The 17994-nt window shown below is 49.0% G+C and overlaps 1 protein-coding gene across 3 annotated transcripts in view; it reads right to left on the bottom strand.

Annotated features, from left to right (window-relative positions):
- The window catches only part of BEAN1 (brain expressed associated with NEDD4 1), a 77406-nt gene that overhangs the window by 49765 nt on the left and 9647 nt on the right, over positions 1 to 17994 (bottom strand). For 2 of the 3 annotated variants that reach the window (XM_017860232.1, XM_017860234.1), the window contains exon 2: positions 16332 to 16438. The exons of the other annotated variant lie outside the window; for it this stretch is intronic. In XM_017860232.1, the coding sequence (XP_017715721.1) occupies positions 16332 to 16356 (25 nt within the window). In that variant the 5' untranslated portion in view covers positions 16357 to 16438. The remainder of the gene's footprint in view (positions 1 to 16331; positions 16439 to 17994) is intronic. 3 annotated transcript variants of the gene reach the window in all.

The following is a 17994-nucleotide window of genomic DNA, read 5'->3' as shown; positions in this document are numbered from 1 at the left end:
GACCACAAAACAAGTCTCAATAGATTTAAAAAGATTTAAATCATATAAAATATGTTCTCTGACCACAATGGAATTAGAGATCCAAAATAGAAAAATATCTGGGAAAATCACAACTATTTAGAAATTAGGCCGGGCATGGTGGGCTCATGCCTGGAATCCCAGCACTTTGGGAGGCTGAGGCAGGAGGATCACTTGAGGTCAGGAGTTTGAGACTATCCTGGCCAACATGGCAAAACCCCATCTCCACTAAAAATACAAAAATTAGCCAGGAGTGGTGGCATGTGCCTGTAATCCCAGCTACTTGGGAGGCTGAGGCAGAAGAATTGTTTGAACCCGGGAGGCAGAGGTTGCAGTGAGCCAAGATCGTGCCACTGCACTCCAGCCTGGGCGACAGAGCAAGACTCTGTCTCAAAAAAAAAAAAAAAAAAAAAATTAAACTACATGCTTCTAAATAACCTATGGGTCAAAGAAGAAATCACAGTAAAAATAAAAATATATTTTAGGTAGGCACTGTGGCTCATGCCTGTAATCCCAACACTTTGCAAGGCCAAGGTGGGAGGATTGCTTGAGCCCAGGAGTTTGACACCAGCCTGGGCAACATAGTGAGACCCTATATCTACAAAAATAATAAAAATTAGCTGGATATGGTGATGCATGCCTATAGTCCCAGCTGCTTGGGAGGCTGAAGTGGGAGGACTGCTTGAGCCCAGAAGTTCAAGGTTACAGAGAGCTATGATTGCACCACTGCACTCCAGCCTTGTGAAGCCTTTGTCATCAAAAAACAAAACAAAAAAATGTGTGTGTGTGTATATATATATATATGGAACAGAATGAAAACAAAACACAACATAGTATCAAAATTTATGGAATACAGCTAATTCATAGCTTTAAATACTTACATTAGAAAAGAAGAATGGGAAAGAAGAAAGGCCTCAACTTGAAAACCTAAGCTTTCATGTTAAGAAACTAGAAAAAGAAGAGTAAACAAAACCTAAAGCAAGTAAAGGAAGTAATAAAGATGAGAGCAGAAATCAACGAACCAGAAAACAGAAAAGCAACAGAGAATATCAATGAAACCAAAAGTTGTTTTCTTAAAAAGATAAAATTCTTAGCAGCCTTATGAGGTAGGTGCTAGTAATCTGATTTAATAGATGAGGGCACTGAGACTCAGGAAGGTGAAGTGACTTGCCCAAGATCACAAAGACAATTTTTAGTTGGGGGGAGGGAGACAGGACTTGAACCTGGTTCGAACTGACTCCATAGCCCATGCAATAATATGATACCCTCTCTCTATCATGGGGAGCTGTGCGTCCCTTCCTTACTCTGGGGCTGTACAGTTGGGCTTTGGGGTAAGTGAGTCTGCCATGTGAGGTGCCATGAGGATTGGGAAACCCAGCTATGAAGCAAACCATCTCTAAACCTCATCCTCCTTTTCTCTACACTCTGGAATGTTGTCCCACAAAAAGTGTCTAGAAATTTCCCCAATATACACTCACCTGACAACCCACTCAGATTCCTGGTCTCCCCACAGATCCCTTCGCTTAACACTCATGAAGGATTCTGGTGCCACCTGACTTCTGTCAATGTCACATTGGATGGGCACGCTTTTGCCAACTCCTTTAGGCCTTTCTAATGGGACAGCAATTATGCCTCCTTCACTGTTCACCATGCTGCCCAGGCCCAAAGCCAGAGGCCTACAAAAAAGGCATGGCCCTGTGGTTTTCGATTCTGGAGCACATTAAAGGTGATAGGATTTTGCCCCTTGATCCTCAGAGGTTCCTTCAGTTCCCAGAATTTACAAAGGCATCTGGAAAACCAGCATCAGGGTAGCAGTGTATTAAATTAGTATACCACGGCTTATTCAAGAAATGCAAGGATGGTTTAAGATCAGGAAAACTATTAACATAGTATGTTACTTCAGTAGGTAGGATGAGAGAAACCAGTAGAATAGGAAAAGACAGTTACTTCTTTGCCATGATAGATCCTGATGATCTCAACTGACTGCCAACATCACACTAAACCATGGAGCTTTGGAGCTCCATGGAACCCCAGCATGAGGTTCATGGAATGTGGATTCCAAAAAACATTATGGGGTGTTTGGGGAGAAGTTCTTTATCCCCCATTCCCCATCAGATTACTTTGCAGGCCTGAGCTATTTTGAGAATCAAACCAGTCCCAGTACCAGGCCTTGTGTTCACCAACATTCAGTATCCTGAGAAGGTGAGCAGCTCTAGGGTCTCTGGAAAAGAATCACCGCTCAGCCACCTTTCTTGGGCAGCCAAAGCCCCGAGTTCCTTTGCTGGAGCTGACCTGCTTCTGGGACCAGGACAGCACTCTGGTTAAATAAGACACAGACAATCCTGGGTTCAAGTCCTGGCGCTGCCTCTTGCTGGCAGTGCCACTGAGCAAGTCAGATCTCTAAGCCTCTATTGCCTCATCTGTAAAATGGGAGCAGCAATTTTGGCTATGAGCTAATCCAAGCAAACTGCCTAGCAGGATGCCCAGCTCATAATAGGTGCCCAATACATGACAATCAAATAGTCAAAATTTAAAGACATTCCCTAGACACAGAACTAAATGTGAAAGACAAAAAAGTAAAACTTGAAGTGGAAAACATCAGAGAGCATCTTCACGACCTTGCATTTCTTAAACAGAACACAGAAGACACTAACCATTTACAAATGGATACATCGGACTATATTAAAATAAAAAAACTCTGGTTGGAGTTTGGGTTGCAAAGTGGTGGAGCGCTGAGGGCCTGCACAGGGACTGAGGCGTCCAGGGTCAAGGTCAAGGACATGGCTGGAACAAGTGAAAGATTTTTGAAAGAAGATTCTCTAAATATATTCGTCATTTGCAACCTGCCCCAGGACACTGCAGAATGTTTCTCATGGAGGGATCTGTCTGTACAGGTGCCTGGAAGTGGTTAATAGATCCCCAGACACAAAGAGTTCCTTCTTCACGTCTTTATGGAATCATCCATTTTTTCATGATTAGCTTTTCACTCTAATAGGTTTGTCCTTTGCTGGATACACAAGAGAGTAGTTGCACCATCAATTACAGCAGTTCAGTGTCAAACAGTATTAACAGAGTATAATATGTCTGGTGATGATACTGGAAAACTAATTTTGAAACCTAGGCCTTGTATTCAGTGAGGGCGCCTAAAACAGCCTTTCTTCATAAGTGATAAGTGAAAAGTCCCCACAGGATTCCTTTTCAGTTCAAACTATGCAGCCGCAGCAGCTGCTGAATGGAAATGGGTGATATTTACCTAGACTGTCTTTTAATGATGACTCATATTATCAGTGCCTTTGATACCTCTGCTCACCTATGCTTCAGTATAGGTGTCCCTTGAATACTTCTCATCCTGCAAAGATTTTTTCTTTTTCTTTTCTTTTTTTGAGACAGGGTCTTCTTGCTCAGTAACCCAGGCTGGAAGCTGGAGTGCAGTGGCACAATCATGGCTCACTGCTGCCTCGAACTCCTATGCTCAAGCGATCCTCCTGCCTTTGCCTTCCAAGTAGCTGGGACTATAGTTGTATACCACCACACCTGGCTAATCTCAAAATTTTGTTTGTATACACAGGGTCTTGCTATGTTGCCCAGGCTGGTCTCAAACTCCTGACCTCAAGCAATCCTCCCATTTCAGCCTCCCAAAGTGCTGGTATTACAGGTGTGAGCCACCCCATCCAGACCCACCCTGCAAAGATTTTTGCAGTTGAAGTACAGGTCTTGGTTATTGCAGTACACTTAGAAATAGACCCTCATTCAGCTTTTACATGTTTTTGCATTCTATTCTAAATCAAAGCCAATCAAAGCCAACATCAGACAAAGGGAAAGTGCTGTGAGCACCTATGTTCTCCTGCCTGTGTTTCATCAGCTCGCCATCCCCACGTCTCTCGTAATAAGACAATCACATAGAGCTGGGGCTTTTATTCTTGCACACTGAAAAATAAGCCCCACTGCAGGAGAAACCCTGGATGTGCTAAGATTGAGCTAAAATTGATATTGAAATGATAAGCCAGATACTGAACTTCAGCCACTCTTGTGGTTACACTATTTAGTTTAGTGTTTTTATTTAATGCTCAGGATAATTTCTAGTTTGAAGGAATTTAAAGAGCACTCCCCAGGTTTCTGAATATACAAATTCAGTTATAAGTTACATAATGTCTGGGAATTTGATCATCATATTATTTTAGATAATTGGATTTTGGTATCTTGGTAGACATGCCAGCACACTAGTATTGCAGGTGTAATTGATCATCCTACTCCCTCAGAAGAATAATATGGGAGCAATGCCACGGTGCTCTATTCTCACTGTTTAGAGTGTGTTGGTGACATATTGTGTGTGTATAATAGCCACATGTACTCATAATAGTCCTTGAACTATTGGGATCACTGCTGATATTTTAAAGTATTGGAGGTACCTTTTTATCTTGAAAAAACATAATCTTTTGAAAACTTTAAACTGTTTCATGAGTGAGTTTTTTTTTTGTTGTGGTATTTTTTGTGTAAAAGGCTTAAACGGGTGTCTGTAAGTGATGATGTTTTTTGTTTTTTTGAGATCGGATTTGTGGTGTTGGTGTGGGTTTATGTTTCTCTTGAGTTGTTGTTCTACCCAGACTTGTATGTGCCTGAGGTGGTTTTTGCGGATCCTGCGGCCACCGCAAGCCTTGCCTCCTGTGTCAAGCATTATTCTCTTCTGCCTCATGCTCTCGCGATGCTAGCTGGGGATACCAAAGCAGGGCCGCTCCAGCCATGCCCGTCCTAGATTTTTGGTTATATTTAGTAGAGGCAGGTGTCCTCCCATGTTTACCGGCTGATCTCCCAGACTCCTGACCTCGAGGGATCTGCCCACATTGTCTCCCAACAGTGGCTGGTTTACAGGTATGAGCCCTGTGCCTGGCCCATGAGTGATCTTTTAAATTGTTAGAGTTAACTTTAAAATCTGACATTGTTAATGTTTTGAGACAGAGGTCTTGCTCCTGGTGCCCAGCTGGAGCGCGAGTGGGTGGGAGGCTCGCATGATGGGTGAATCTCACCATATAATCCACTGAGGCAAAAGTAGCCGGGAGGACCTAAGAAGAAAATCCATACAGACTCGCAGTATGTATGTAAAATACAGAAAGAATAAGCAAATAAAACGTTAATTTATGCGACAAGAAGTCAAGGGTAATAGTTACCCTTGAGCCAGTGGGATCAGTTGACTGGGAGAATCCGGGGAAGTTCAAGGTGCGAAGTAAGGAGTGTGGGTTTATCTATCTTTTTTGGGCGCAGGTCTTCCACTCTGGTGGTTACCAGGCTGCAGTACGAGTGCAAGGATGTAAGCTCAGCCGAAAGCGCTTGAACTCCTGGACTCTGGCAATCGCGCCTTAGCCTCCTCAAGAGGTGGGATTACAGCGCCATGAGGCCTACTGAGCCTGCCAAGGAGGGGTGTTTCTTGTTCTTCTGCTTGTTCCTTTCTTTTGCTTTTTCTTTTCTTTTTTGGTTTTTTTTTTTTTTTTGGAGACAGTGGAGTCTGCCTTCGTGTTGCCCAAGGGCTGCCAGGCTGGAGTACAGTGGTACGATATCGGCTCACCACAACCTCCGCCTCCCGGGTTCAAGAGATTCTCCTGCCTCAGCCTCCCAAGTAGCTGGGATTACAGGTGCCTGCCACCATGCCTAGCTAATTTTGTATTTTAGTAGAGACGGGGTTTTGCCATGTTGGCCAGGCTGGTCTCAAACTCCTGACCTCAGGTGATCTGCCTGCCTCGGCCTCCCAAAGTGCTGGGATTACAGGCGTCAACCACCACGCCCAGCAGTGTTTCTTGATATGTGTGTTCAGTTTGGGAACATTCCTTGAGCTTGCACCGATGGTTGGTGCACCTTTCTGTATGTATGCTATATTTAGTGGTATGCTGGCAAACCAGCTTTCAGGAAAAATGAAAAAGAAAGGAAGAAAGAAAAAAAAATTCCGATTTGTACCGTTTGTCATTTTCCACAGTGTCAACACTTTCACTGTGGTGAATTCCAAGTTACCAGTGATTTAGCAACTGGCTCATGAAACTCCTGCTTATTTAGCTATTGGCTCTTGTGAGCTGGTATTTCTACTAAAAAAAAAAAGAAAAGAAATGCCTACAGCATCTTTCTAGAAAAGGAATTCTCAGTTCTTGCTATAGATGTTCAGAGATTCTCCTGATGTCTTGGGGCCTACAGGGGAGGGATTACAACAGGCAGGAGGGGAAAGTTTTGCTAGTATGACTGTCCACTGCCTCCTAAGTGGCAGGTAGGGACTGAGTTGTGACAACATTTGTCTTTTTACTTTCCAAAGAGGGCTTCTCCTCTGCATCTTCACTGAGAACAGAGCAGCAGGCTCCCTCCTGGGGCATTTTCCACATTTATGTAGAAAGAGCACCTTACGTGGACTCAGGATGGGAGGTTGAAGTTTCAGCCATGAACATACTGTGTAACCTGGTCCCATTCCTTTCTGGACTAAGTTTCCACATCTGTAGTGTGAGACAGTTAGGGTAGAGCCCCAGGGTAAGACTCACAGGCTTGGCAGATGACCTCTTACAACCAACCTAGGAGGTAGGGAGAACCTATTTGCCTGAGTTACCCCAACAGGTGCTTGTCATGGGGTCAGGTATAAGGCTGGCACCTGGCTGGCCCCTGCTGGAACTTGGCAAATGCAGGTGGGCCGCCCTGCCAAGCTGCCTCTCAACACCAACCTGGGGTTGGTAGGGAAGGGAGAGAGAAGATGTGTTCTCTCCCTGGGCAGTCTGGGTAGAATCCTGCAGGGAAGACTGAGTTAGTTCTGCAACAGTCACTGTAGGATTAACACTCTGAAAAAGAAAGAAAAGAACACATGCTCACTGAGCACCCATGTGTTCACCAAACTCTCAGAGTCACAGTGGAAACTAGGTCTAATGATCCAATTTTACAGGTGAGAAAACAAAGGCTCAGATGATTGAAATACGTTTGCTCCAGGGGTTTTCAAATCTGGGTCTCTTAGCTCTTGCTGTTGTTACTACATTAGGCCACATTCGCCTCCAATCCTCTTCCTTAGGCCCATTCCTAGGGGACACAAGTGTCACCCAGGTATGAAGGCACCCTCGAACTCATGGGCTCAAGTCATCCTCCTACCTCAGCCTCCCGGGTAGCTGGGACTATTGGCGTGTACCACCATGCTCAGCTAATCTTTAATTTTTTTGTAGAGACAGGGTCTTGGTATGCTGCCCAGGCTGGTGTCAAACTCTTGAGCTCAAGTGATCCTCCTGCCTTGGCCTCCCAAAGTGCTGGGACTACAGGTGTGAGCCACCTCACCTGGCTGGGTTCCTCTCTCTTGTCTTTGAAGCATGCAGGCTGCCTGCTTCTGCAGTGATGCCTGCAGAGGACAACCAGGCCTTCCCCATCACCTGGGCACAGGTCCAGATGCAGGCAGAGCTGAGCGTCAGGGTAGCTAATTTAGGGTAGCCCTTGGCAGAGAAACAGAAATGTCCTTACTCATTCCTGTTAGTAGGAAAATCCCTCCCCCAGCGTACTTGGTTTTGGGGTGCCATGGGTGACGACCCAGGGCCTCATGCTTTCCTTGGCAAGACTTCTAAATACAGAAATCATTTTGTCCTTCACCAGTTCAAGGCTCAGTCTTTCGACCCCTCCCTTCCCCACATTCCCACACTCGCTCCCTGGGTGATCTCATCCCACTTCACAGCACTGAGCAGCATTCACACACTGACAGTCCCCAAATTTACATCCCCAGCTCCAGACTCTTCTCTGAACTCCACATTCATGTACCCAACTGTCTGCCCTGTATCTCTACTCCAATGCCTGCAAAGCGTCTCAGACACAACATATCAAAACTCTGCATCTTGACTTACAGTCCCCCACCAAACCTGCCTATAATATTCCCCATCTCAGCAAATGGCAGCTCAGTCCTTTGCATTTCAAGCCCCAGACACTGTCCTTTTTGACCCCTTCCTTCTCATCCACCCCAAATCCAGTTTCACCTTCAAATCTGTCCCCATATTGACACTTCCACTGTGAACCTCCTGGTCCAAGGTACCATTGTCATCACCTAGACCGCTGTCCTTTTTTTTTTTTTTTTTTTATTGAGACAGAGTCTCACTCTAAGAGTCTCACTCTATCACCCAGGCTGGAGATCAGTGGCACCATCTTGGCTCACTGCAGCCTCCGCCTCCCAGGTTCAAGCGATTCTCATGCCTCAGTCTCCTGAGTAGCTGGGATTACGGGTGTGCACCACCACACCTGGCTAATTTTTGTATTTTTAGTAGAGACGGGGTTTCACCATGTTGGCCAGGCTGGTCTTGAACTCCTGACCTCAGGTGATCCATCCTCCTCGGCCTCCCAAAATGCTGGGATTACAGGCATGAGCCACCTGGCCTGGACCACTGTCTTAACCTCCTAACTGGCCTACTTGCTTCCAACTGGGTTCTCCTCTAGCCTCTTCTACCACAACCAGGATGATCAGGTCCCTCTCAGCTCAAACCCCTCCAGTGACTACTTGATTAGACGCCAAAGTCCTCCCATGGCTTCCAAGACCCTACATCATCTGGTCCCTACTGCTTCTGGTACCTTTCCTCTCCTCCTCTTCAGACACACTGGCCTTTGTGCTGTTGATGGATCAAGCCAAACCTGCTCCTGATTCAGAATCCTCTGCCTGGACCCTCTTCCTCTGGACACCTGTATGGGCTCCCTCTCCTCCTTCTAGCAACTTCTGTTCCAGTGTTACCTTCCTGTCGAGCCTGCATCCTGACCCATCACCTCACTCTGCTTTTTTTTTTGGCTTTGTAGCTCCTTCCCCAATTTGACATATTAGATATTCATTTGTCTGTTTGTGTCTGTCTCTTCTGGCTATGTCAGCACTATGAGAGCTGGGACTTTGCTTTGTTCAAGGCTGTAACCCTGGCACCCAGAAAGGTTTCAGCATGTAGCATATGCTTAATTAATATTTGTTGAATAAGTGAATAAATGAATGGAAGAGGATGCCTGATATCAGGGATGACTGTCCACAGTTTACAACAGGAACCATGATGGAGTGGCATTGCAGATAACCAAGCCTCAGTCTTCCTTCTGGCTTGTGGAACCCATGGCCAGCTTGAACTGGAGGACAGCAATGCTCCGCCACAGTGCCAGGCATTTGGCATATATTAGCTCAAGCCCCCACCTTCTGCTCATGACAGGTAATCCTCATGGTAACTCTCACAGCACCAGGATACTTCCATTTTACACCTGGGGGAACTGAGGCTCAGGGAGGTCAGGTAGTACACGAATGACATGAGCAAGATTCAAACTCAGGTCTGTGTGCTCCAAAACACAGCTCCAGTTACCCTCTTCTGGGCTGTTGATGAGAAAGGCACAGATCAAGTCAGTGTCCTCAAGCCCCAGTTCCCAGAAAGACCTGCCAACAACTGCAAATTTCACAGATGGCTGAGGTCTTTCCACCCACTCTCTCTGCCTTCCTCCCCTCCATCCTCCCCCTGCACTGTAACCAGCAGGGACCACCGAGGGGACCTGCCTCCAGCCACCTGTGATGGGCTGGCTCCACCTGCAACCTCAAAGCCCCTCTAAAAGCCATGGGGGCTGATGTTCCTCTGGCCTGTAGCCCTGACTTGCCCTTTGTCCTGGAGGGAGATCAGGAAGGAGGGGCTTGAGACCTCTCTAGGAGGAAAGGGAAGGATCAGATTGGGGAAAATCTAAGTTCAGAGAACAAAGGGAGCTCTGGGGAAGAGCTCGGGAAGCCCTTCCTCGGGGCATGGTGGACACAGGGGAAGAGCCACCCAGCTGCTGTCAGGCAGGGCTGCCACCAGGGACAGTGAGCTCACCACTGGGAGGGGCCGGGGCAGTGAAATGCAAGCACTTTGCCAGCCTAGAGTGCTCTGCAACAGTTGGGGCTATTGTTATTAAGACTGCATTTAGTGCTCCAGCCAGGTTGAATGCCCTCTTGCCAGAGACCTGAATATGATATGATTGTGCACTGAAAATTAAGATGAGTGAGCTGAGTGTGGTGGCTCATGCCTATAATCCCAGTACTTTGGGAGGCCGAGGCGGGTGGATCACTTGAGGCCAGGAGTTTTAAGACCAGTCTGGTTAATATGGTGAAACCCCGTCTCTACAAAAAATACAAAAAATCAGCCAGGCGTGGCGATGGACACTTGTAATCCCAGCTACTCGGGAGGCTGAGGCAGGAGAATCACTTGAACTGGGGAGGCAGAGGTTGCAGTGAGCTGAGATTGTGCCACTGCACTCCAGCCTGGGTGACAGAGCAAGAGTTTGTATTAAAACAAAAAACAAAAACAAAGAAAATTAAGATGAGCTATCAAATGCTGAGTACTCACTAAGGTCAGACTCTGCGCTAGACCAGAGAACTGTGAGGAGGGGAAGCCAGGATGTTCAGGGGCCGTGAAGTCCTGAGGCAGAGTGGATTCCCGACCCCTGTTGCAGCGATGAAGGAGTAGATTTGGCTCCTGCCTTGTCCTTTTTCCAGCTGTGGTTTGGCTAAAATTGAGCCCTGGACAAAGTCACTTGGGGTGTAGCCCTGACCCCACCATTTTCTAGCTGTGCCATCTAGACTAATTTCTTCATCTCCTTGAGTCTCAGCTTCCTCATGTGTGGAATGGGCACACTGACCCCTCCCTTGCAGGACTTCTTCAAGGAAGCAAGGAGGCCACACAAAGAAATGATCATAAGGCCTCATAATTCCTTCACCCGTGATACCTTATTTGATCCTCACAGCAACCCTCAGAGACAGAGCACTGGCTGAAGTCATTCCCTCTATCCCCTTGCCCACTCCAAAGTCACACTTCAGCAAAGGATGGACAATGGTTTCATTTCACAGGCTAGAGATCATTGGGCAGTGTCTGCATGTGTTCCAGGCTCAGTGGGAAAAACTGCTACAATTGATTAGTGATGTCTGCTCTGGGCACAGATGTGGTGAATTTTGCAGTGTGTGCCATCGTTTGCCCTCCTTGCCCTCAAGTCCTTTCTTCTACTGGTAGCTAGGTCTCTGCAGAGATAACTGTCACAATAAGCAGAGCAAAAAACAGCAACATCTGGTCTGAACTCCAAATTCATCTCTAGAGTCCCTATCTCTCTCTATTTCCCCCTCTCCCTCAATACAGACTTCTGTAGGGAGAAAGTGGCCAAAAGGACGAGACTTTCAAATTTCTTGAGCATCTTCTCAGTGCCAGGCACCAAGCTAGACTCTCCATGTAGCATGTCAATTTTGAGCACGAAACCAAAAGGGTGCTATTGTTATTTCCATTTTATAGATGAGCAAATTGAGGTTTTTAGAAATTAGGCTGCTTGCTCCAGCTGATAAGAAGCAGGGCCAGGTTTTGCACTGGAACCCACACACTGTATATCACACCATCTCTAAGGGAGACCCAAGCCCACCCAGAGGCCCTGCCTGGCTGCAATTCCTGCCAGCCTGCAGGCAGCCACCATGAGCCCAGCAGAGACAAGCCCCACTTGACTTCTCTGTGGATGATCAGATGCTACCTTCCACCCTTCTTCTTCCTGCTTTGCTACAGACTCAGTCTCTTCTGGGGCTCCCAAACCCCTCCTTCCTCAGATCTGTTCCCAAAGGCCAGAGTGGGGCGGGCTGCCCCATCTCTCAGGGAGCTCCACGGAACTGCCATCAACTGGTGGCAGAAAGAGGTTGTGAAGCATCTGTTCTTGGAGCCTGCATCCTGGGGGAGTCCTGGGCCACCTTTCCCAGCTGGGGCCTGATGGAGAAGGCTCCTCCACCTCCAGCCTTCCTGAAGAGCCAGGCTTGTTCTCCTACTCACTCAGTGCTTGAGGCAGGTCCTCTGAAGGCTGGGAAATGGCTCACAGGCCTGGCATTTGCAGGCAGAGAAACTGACCTCCCTCTTGCAGCCACTTGGCCAAAACCCCTCTGGGCTGTCCTGGATCAGGGTTTGCCTGCCTCCCCTTTCTTGTTTTTGCCTCCTCCCTCTGCCTTGGTCTTCTCATCTGCCAAATTGAAAGGAGGGGGTTAATAAGAGCTGCTGGCACTATCTCTGTGAGGGGCAGGGATGAGCTGAAATGCCTGAAAGTAAGATGGTGTTGAGGGGTGGGGAAGCTGGGGTGTGAGCAGTACCTAGGAGGGGTCACCCCAGCCTGGCTGATTAATACCTGCCCGACTCCTGAGGGGCTGATGGACAAGCCTGCTCCCCCAGGGCCCGCAGCCATGGAAGCTGGCAGGCCTGGGTTACAGGTGGGCTGGTGCCACTCACCTTGCCACCCTGCACTCCGAGGGCATAGCTGTTCACTCTCTCCAGACCTCACATGCACTGACTCCTGGGGGCAGGGTCTTGCTTGGGAAATGTCTAGGCTTGTTTTACCTTCTGCAGACTTTTCTGGCTACTCTTCTAAGCTGGCAGGGAGGAGGGGTGGAGAAGCCCAAATGGGAACAGGCTGGGGCTCCTACTCTAACTTTTCCATTTTGTGGGGGCTTCTGTACCTTCACATGTACCTGGCAAGCTCATTTTTGGGGCTAAGGAAGTTAAAGCAATTCTACATGTTTCTAAATGCACAACAGCTCCAGATCTGGAATGAAGAGTTAAAAACAGGGGTGTGTGTCCATGTGAGTGCCCTCCTGGGATTTCTGGGTTTCCTTCCTGAGTGTTCCTATGTCTGTTTTTGGGGGTCTGGAGTGCTCGGGGTTCAGCATCCTTCCCATAACCTGTGTGAGGGCCTCTAGTCTGTGAGCCATGGAGGCTGCTCACAAAGCATCTGCTTCATCTCGACTCATTTGCTTGTTCGGTTGCTCAATAAACACTGAGCACCTCCTATGTGCCAGGCACTGAGCACGGTGCTGCGGGTGAACCGGGAATCCAGCAGGCATGGCCCCTGCTTCCTGGACATTCACCGTCCACTGGTGGCACGAACAAGTGAACAAGCAGAAGAGACTTAATGAATGAGCAATTTCTAGATTGGATCTGAAGAGGGGGCTGAGATGGGGGCCAGGTCAGAATGATGATCTGTTGAGCCAATTCAGAACCCCAAGGGTGTCCTTGGGCAGCTGGCAGTGATGGATGTATGATAGGAAGGGAACTGAGGTTCATTTCCAGATTTCTGACTTGAGCGCCCTAAACCAATACAGCAAAATCAAGCAAAGCTGGCCTACAGGGGAAGACAAAGAGTTTAGTTTGGGTCATGTTGAATCTCAGTTTAGGGGTGGGGGCTGCCCAAGGCAGACAGATAGCAGGTGGAAGGAATTGAAAGCCCAGGAAGAAACTAGGGTGGGAGAGACTGTCAGAAGCTACTGGCCTAGAGGCTGCAGCTGAAAGCAGAGTGAGGATGAGAAGGTCTGGGGCATGCACAGTGAGAAGGGCGGGGGCTGCACTGGGACCCTGGGGGCCCAGCATCCCAGGGCAGGTGCAGGGAGAATCCCCGCTCCTCCACCACTGCCAAAGGAGACCACCAATGGAAGGTCAGATGGTCCGAGCAGCTGCCTGGAGGACATGGGGAGGACTCTGAGTCAGGGAACCCAAAGCAGGAGAAGTCATCACAAACAGAAGCACCCAACAGGGGCCGGGCTCTGTGGCTCATGCCTGTAATCCCAGTGTTTTGGGAGGCCAAGGCAGGCAGATCACCTGAGGTCAGGAGTTCGAGACAAACCTGGTCAAATGGTGAAACCCTATCTCTATTAAAAACACAAAAAATTAGCCAGGTGTGGTGGTGGGTGCCTGTAGTCCCAGCTACTCGGGAGGCTGAGTCAGGAGAATCGCTTGAACCTTGGAGGCGGAGCCTGCAGTGAGCCGAGATTATGACACTGCACTCCAGCCTGGGTGGCAGAGTGAAACTCCGTCTCAAATAAATAAATAAATAAATAAATAAATAAATAAATAAATAAATAAGTACCCAACAGGGTCAGATGCAGCTGAGAAATGGAAACCATGGAATGGCTTTAACTACACGGAAGTCGATGGGATGTTGGGGTGCGGGTGTACAAGCCAGACTGGAGCCAGACTGAAGCCAACTGTGGGTGCCGGAAAGGGACAGTGGGTGCTTCTTGGACAAGTTCAGACTGGACAATGTGAGAAGAATTTGGCAGAGACGATGACAGAGCCCCCATGGAGCCTCGCAGCAGCCCTGAACTCCTGGAATCCGCTGGGCTTGGTGGACCCCTTTGTCTCAGAGATGTGTCTGGGTCAAAGTCAAGGAAGGATCTGGCGGCAGAGTCAGGGTCTTCAGCTTCTCCCTGACCAATAGCCTCTGGCTCCTCCTCCAGGGTGTTTAATTATGTGTTTATTCACGCAACAAACATTTATTGAGTGCTTACTGTATGCTAGGTATTGGGTCTTTGGGGAAGGGGGGATTTCAGAGATGTGCAGGAGCCGCTTCTAAATGGCCTAGAATGTCGGTGACAACACCCTGAAGTCCTCAGGAGGTGGATACGCAGAGGGCTACCCTGCCAGAATGGCCTCTGTTAGTGAGATGGACCCAGCTTCCAATGGCCTGGGGTTCACCTCAAAAGGTTCTGGAAAGCCCTCCGCACCCAGCATCCCCAGCCTTGACTTTTCCCAGGCTTCTCCATGCCAGGCTGCTCCTGCCTGGTCAGAAGATGAGAGCAAGAATGTGACCATCCCAGCGCTCTGCAGGGCAGGTGTCCCTGGGCTCTGGGGTGCCGTGAATAGCAGCCTCCTCTCCTGGCCTGGGACGTGGGCTTTCCTTTCCTGATCATGCCACAGCAACAGTGACAACAGTAACAACAATGTATTGAGCCTGTACTATCCATCAGAAATAATCTTATCAGCTCTTATTGGAAATAACCTATACCCTCCTTGGGTACCCACAGCAGCCAGGCCGAGCTCCGTCACCCTCTGGACACCACTCTTTGAACAATGAACCCTGCAGCCAGCTTATCCCCCTGGCATGCCTGGTGATGATCTCACCCAGGTGGGACATGTCAGCGTCCCCTACCTCCCACTGCAGCTGTCCTTTGATATGCAAATGGTTTAACAATCAGGGCTTCGACTTTTTGGAAGACAGGCCCCCCACCCCATGATCCATGTAATCAATGGCACAGATTGGAACAGACATTGGCGAGCGGGGGAGGCATTACCCAGAGGGAGCATGGGAGAGGGGAGAGGGTCCCCCTCTGAGGCTGGGGTCCCTGATTTCACAGACTCACAGTCCTGACTTATCAAAGAGAAGGGATGGGGCGATCATGCATGTCTCCCCAAATTATAGCAAGTGGTGGTGGTTTGGGAGGGCTCAGGGAACATCATGGAAGAAAGCAGGTGGCTGCTATGGGAGAAATGAAAGGGACCCTGGGGCAAGGGTGGTGGCATGAGTCGAGCAGGTGGAGACTAGGGGAGAAGTCAAGGGGGCTGCAGTCTTGGACATCAGGGGTACCCCTGACTGAGCCCATCACTTGGACTCAGGGGCCTCAGGGAGCCACAAGAAGACTGTCGAGGGGCAAGATCGTCTACCGGCTTCTGCAAATGAGGAACTTCATGGGGGGAATGCTCGGGATGGGTTTCCTTAGGAGAGTAAACCCCAAGAAGTATGTTCTGGGGAACATCAATCCCATGAAACATTCCTTGTGGTTAATGTTTGACAGGAGCAGCAGGTTTTCTCTTACCTATGGGAGCCTCACAACACACATCACCATATTATTAATATATATATTTTTTGAGACAGAGTTTTGCTCTGTCGCCCAGGCTGGAGTGCAATGCTGTGATCTCGGCTCACTGCAACCTCCACCTCTCGGGTTCACGCTTCACGTCATTCTCCTGCCTCAGCTTCCTGAGTAGCTGGGACTACAGGCATCCACCACCATGCCCAGCTAATGTTTGTATTTTTAGTAGAGACGGGGTTTCACCATATTGACGAGGCTGGTCTTGAACTACTGACCTCAGGTGATCCATCCACCTCGGCTTCCCAAAGGGCTGGGATTGCAGGCATGAGCCACCACACCGGCCACATATCACCATATTAAAAGCTCAGGAAAGTCCTGCAGGAGCAAAACTTTCTTAACGTGACTCCCCCAGCATTTTTTCCCACTTGCTTGGCCATGGAGTCTTTTATTTGTGTGTGGGTGTGTGTCATCCCATTAACATCCCTCAGAGGAACTCTGATCCACACTTTGGGAAAGGCTGATACAGGAGAATGGGCCAAAGTGTGATTTTCAGTTTTCAGGGAGCATCTCACGGACATCAGGGATCTTCCGTGTTGCCCTCTCCCCACCCAGCATGCCACATTAGCCTCTGGTTGGACCCCCGCAGTTCTTTGGCCAAGCATCTCAAGCCGGTCTCGGCAGCTCGACTCCAAGCTCGGCCCTGGCCTGGCCCCAAGCGGTGGAAGGATGCGGGGAGGAAACTTACAGGGGCAGGGACGTTTGAAGGACATGTAATCCTTGGAGCAGAACAGCGGAGCCAGCCTGCCCACGGGCACGGCTCTGACTTCTCGCAGGAAAGGCCCCTCCACTCACCTGCAGAGACACAAACAGGCAGGTGTTGGGGTGCCCCTGCCACACCCATAGCCCCTACAGGCTGGGCGCTCACATCTCCTGAGCTGTCAACCTCTGCAGAAGAGGATGGTGACTTTGAGAGCACGTGCTCAGTCTGGGCAAGGGCCTGGGGGACCTCTGGGCTATAGAATGGGGAGAGGAACACAGGGGTAGGGCAAGTGTGTGTTGGGGTCCCAGTAGCAGGGAGTGGTGGGGAGGAGATATCTCTCTTGGGTGGACCCTTGAGTGGGAATTAGGATCCCGGAGTTCTTCTGTCTCATGATGAAAATGGGAGACCCCACTGCCTCGGACAACTTCAACGGACCACGGCATCATGAGCCACTTGGAACTCTCAGGACTGGGAACACTGAGACCTGGAGAGGGTGAGGGGCTAGTTTAAGCTCTCACAGCTGGCTTTGGAAGGGTGTTTGTTGACACCTAGCCCAAGCCATATTATTATTATTGCCCCAACATAAATAGGATGCTCTTTTCATCCTCATTTTACGAACAAGGAAGTTGAGACTCAGAGTGGTTATGCAGCTTGCCCAAGGCCACATAGCTTCTAACTAGGCTGAGACTTGAGTCCAGATCAGTTTGACTCCAGAGCCCACACTGTCAGCAGCACAATTCTTTAGAAGGCACCTGTATATTAAATGACCGATTCAGAAACAAAGGCCTACAGAATGAAAATGCTTTGTTCCCTCCCTCCCGGCTCCCCGGTATGAACTCAATGAACATGTGGATGTCTAGAGCAGGGAGGGAATGCCAGGTCACTTTGACTCCAATTTGCAATGGAGGAAACATTTTAAAAAGGTAACTCATGGCTGGGTGCAATGGCTCACACCTGTAATCCCAGCATTTCGGGAGGCTGTGATGGGAGGAATGCTTGAGTCCAGGAGGTCAAGGCTGCAGTGGGCCATGTTCACACCACTGCACTCCAGCTTGGGTGACAGAGTGAGACCCTCTCTTAAAAAAAAAAAAGGGGCCAGGCATGGTGGCTCATGCCTATAATCCCAGCAATTTGGGAGGCCGAGGTGGGCAGATTACGAGGTCAGGAGATGGAGACCATCCTGGCTAACACAGTGAAACCCCATCTCTACTGAAAAAAAAAAAAATACAAAAAATTAACCAGGCATGGTGGCGGGCATCTGAAGTTCCAGCTACCCAGCTACTTGGGAGCCTGAGGCAGTAGAATGGCGTGAACCCGGGAGGCGGAGCTTGCAGTGAGCCGAGATCACGCCACTGCACTCCAGCCTGGGCGATGGAGCAAGACTCCATCTCAAAAAAAAAAAAAGAAAAAAAAGGAACCCATTCTCCCATGTTGCTGAAGATCTATAGGAACAGGGGAGAGATAAAGTTCTTATTTCCCGGGAGCGTGGTCACTTGCCTTGCAGAAGCCAAACTGCACCTGTGGGGATTGGTGAGCAGAGGCCATGAGTACCAAGCCCTGTGGGCTTTTGCAGGGCAAAGCTGGCAGCCCCAAAGCCAATGGGAAAAGAGTTTGCCCCTGCAGGGGTCATGAGGGGGTACATATCCCT

This window comes from Rhinopithecus bieti, unplaced genomic scaffold (genome assembly GCF_001698545.2).
Source record: "Rhinopithecus bieti isolate Rb0 unplaced genomic scaffold, ASM169854v2 scaffold_53422, whole genome shotgun sequence".
NCBI lineage: Eukaryota > Metazoa > Chordata > Mammalia > Primates > Cercopithecidae > Rhinopithecus > Rhinopithecus bieti.
The sequence above is the reverse complement of the archived record's forward strand: the minus strand, read 5'-3'. Positions and strand labels throughout refer to the sequence as shown.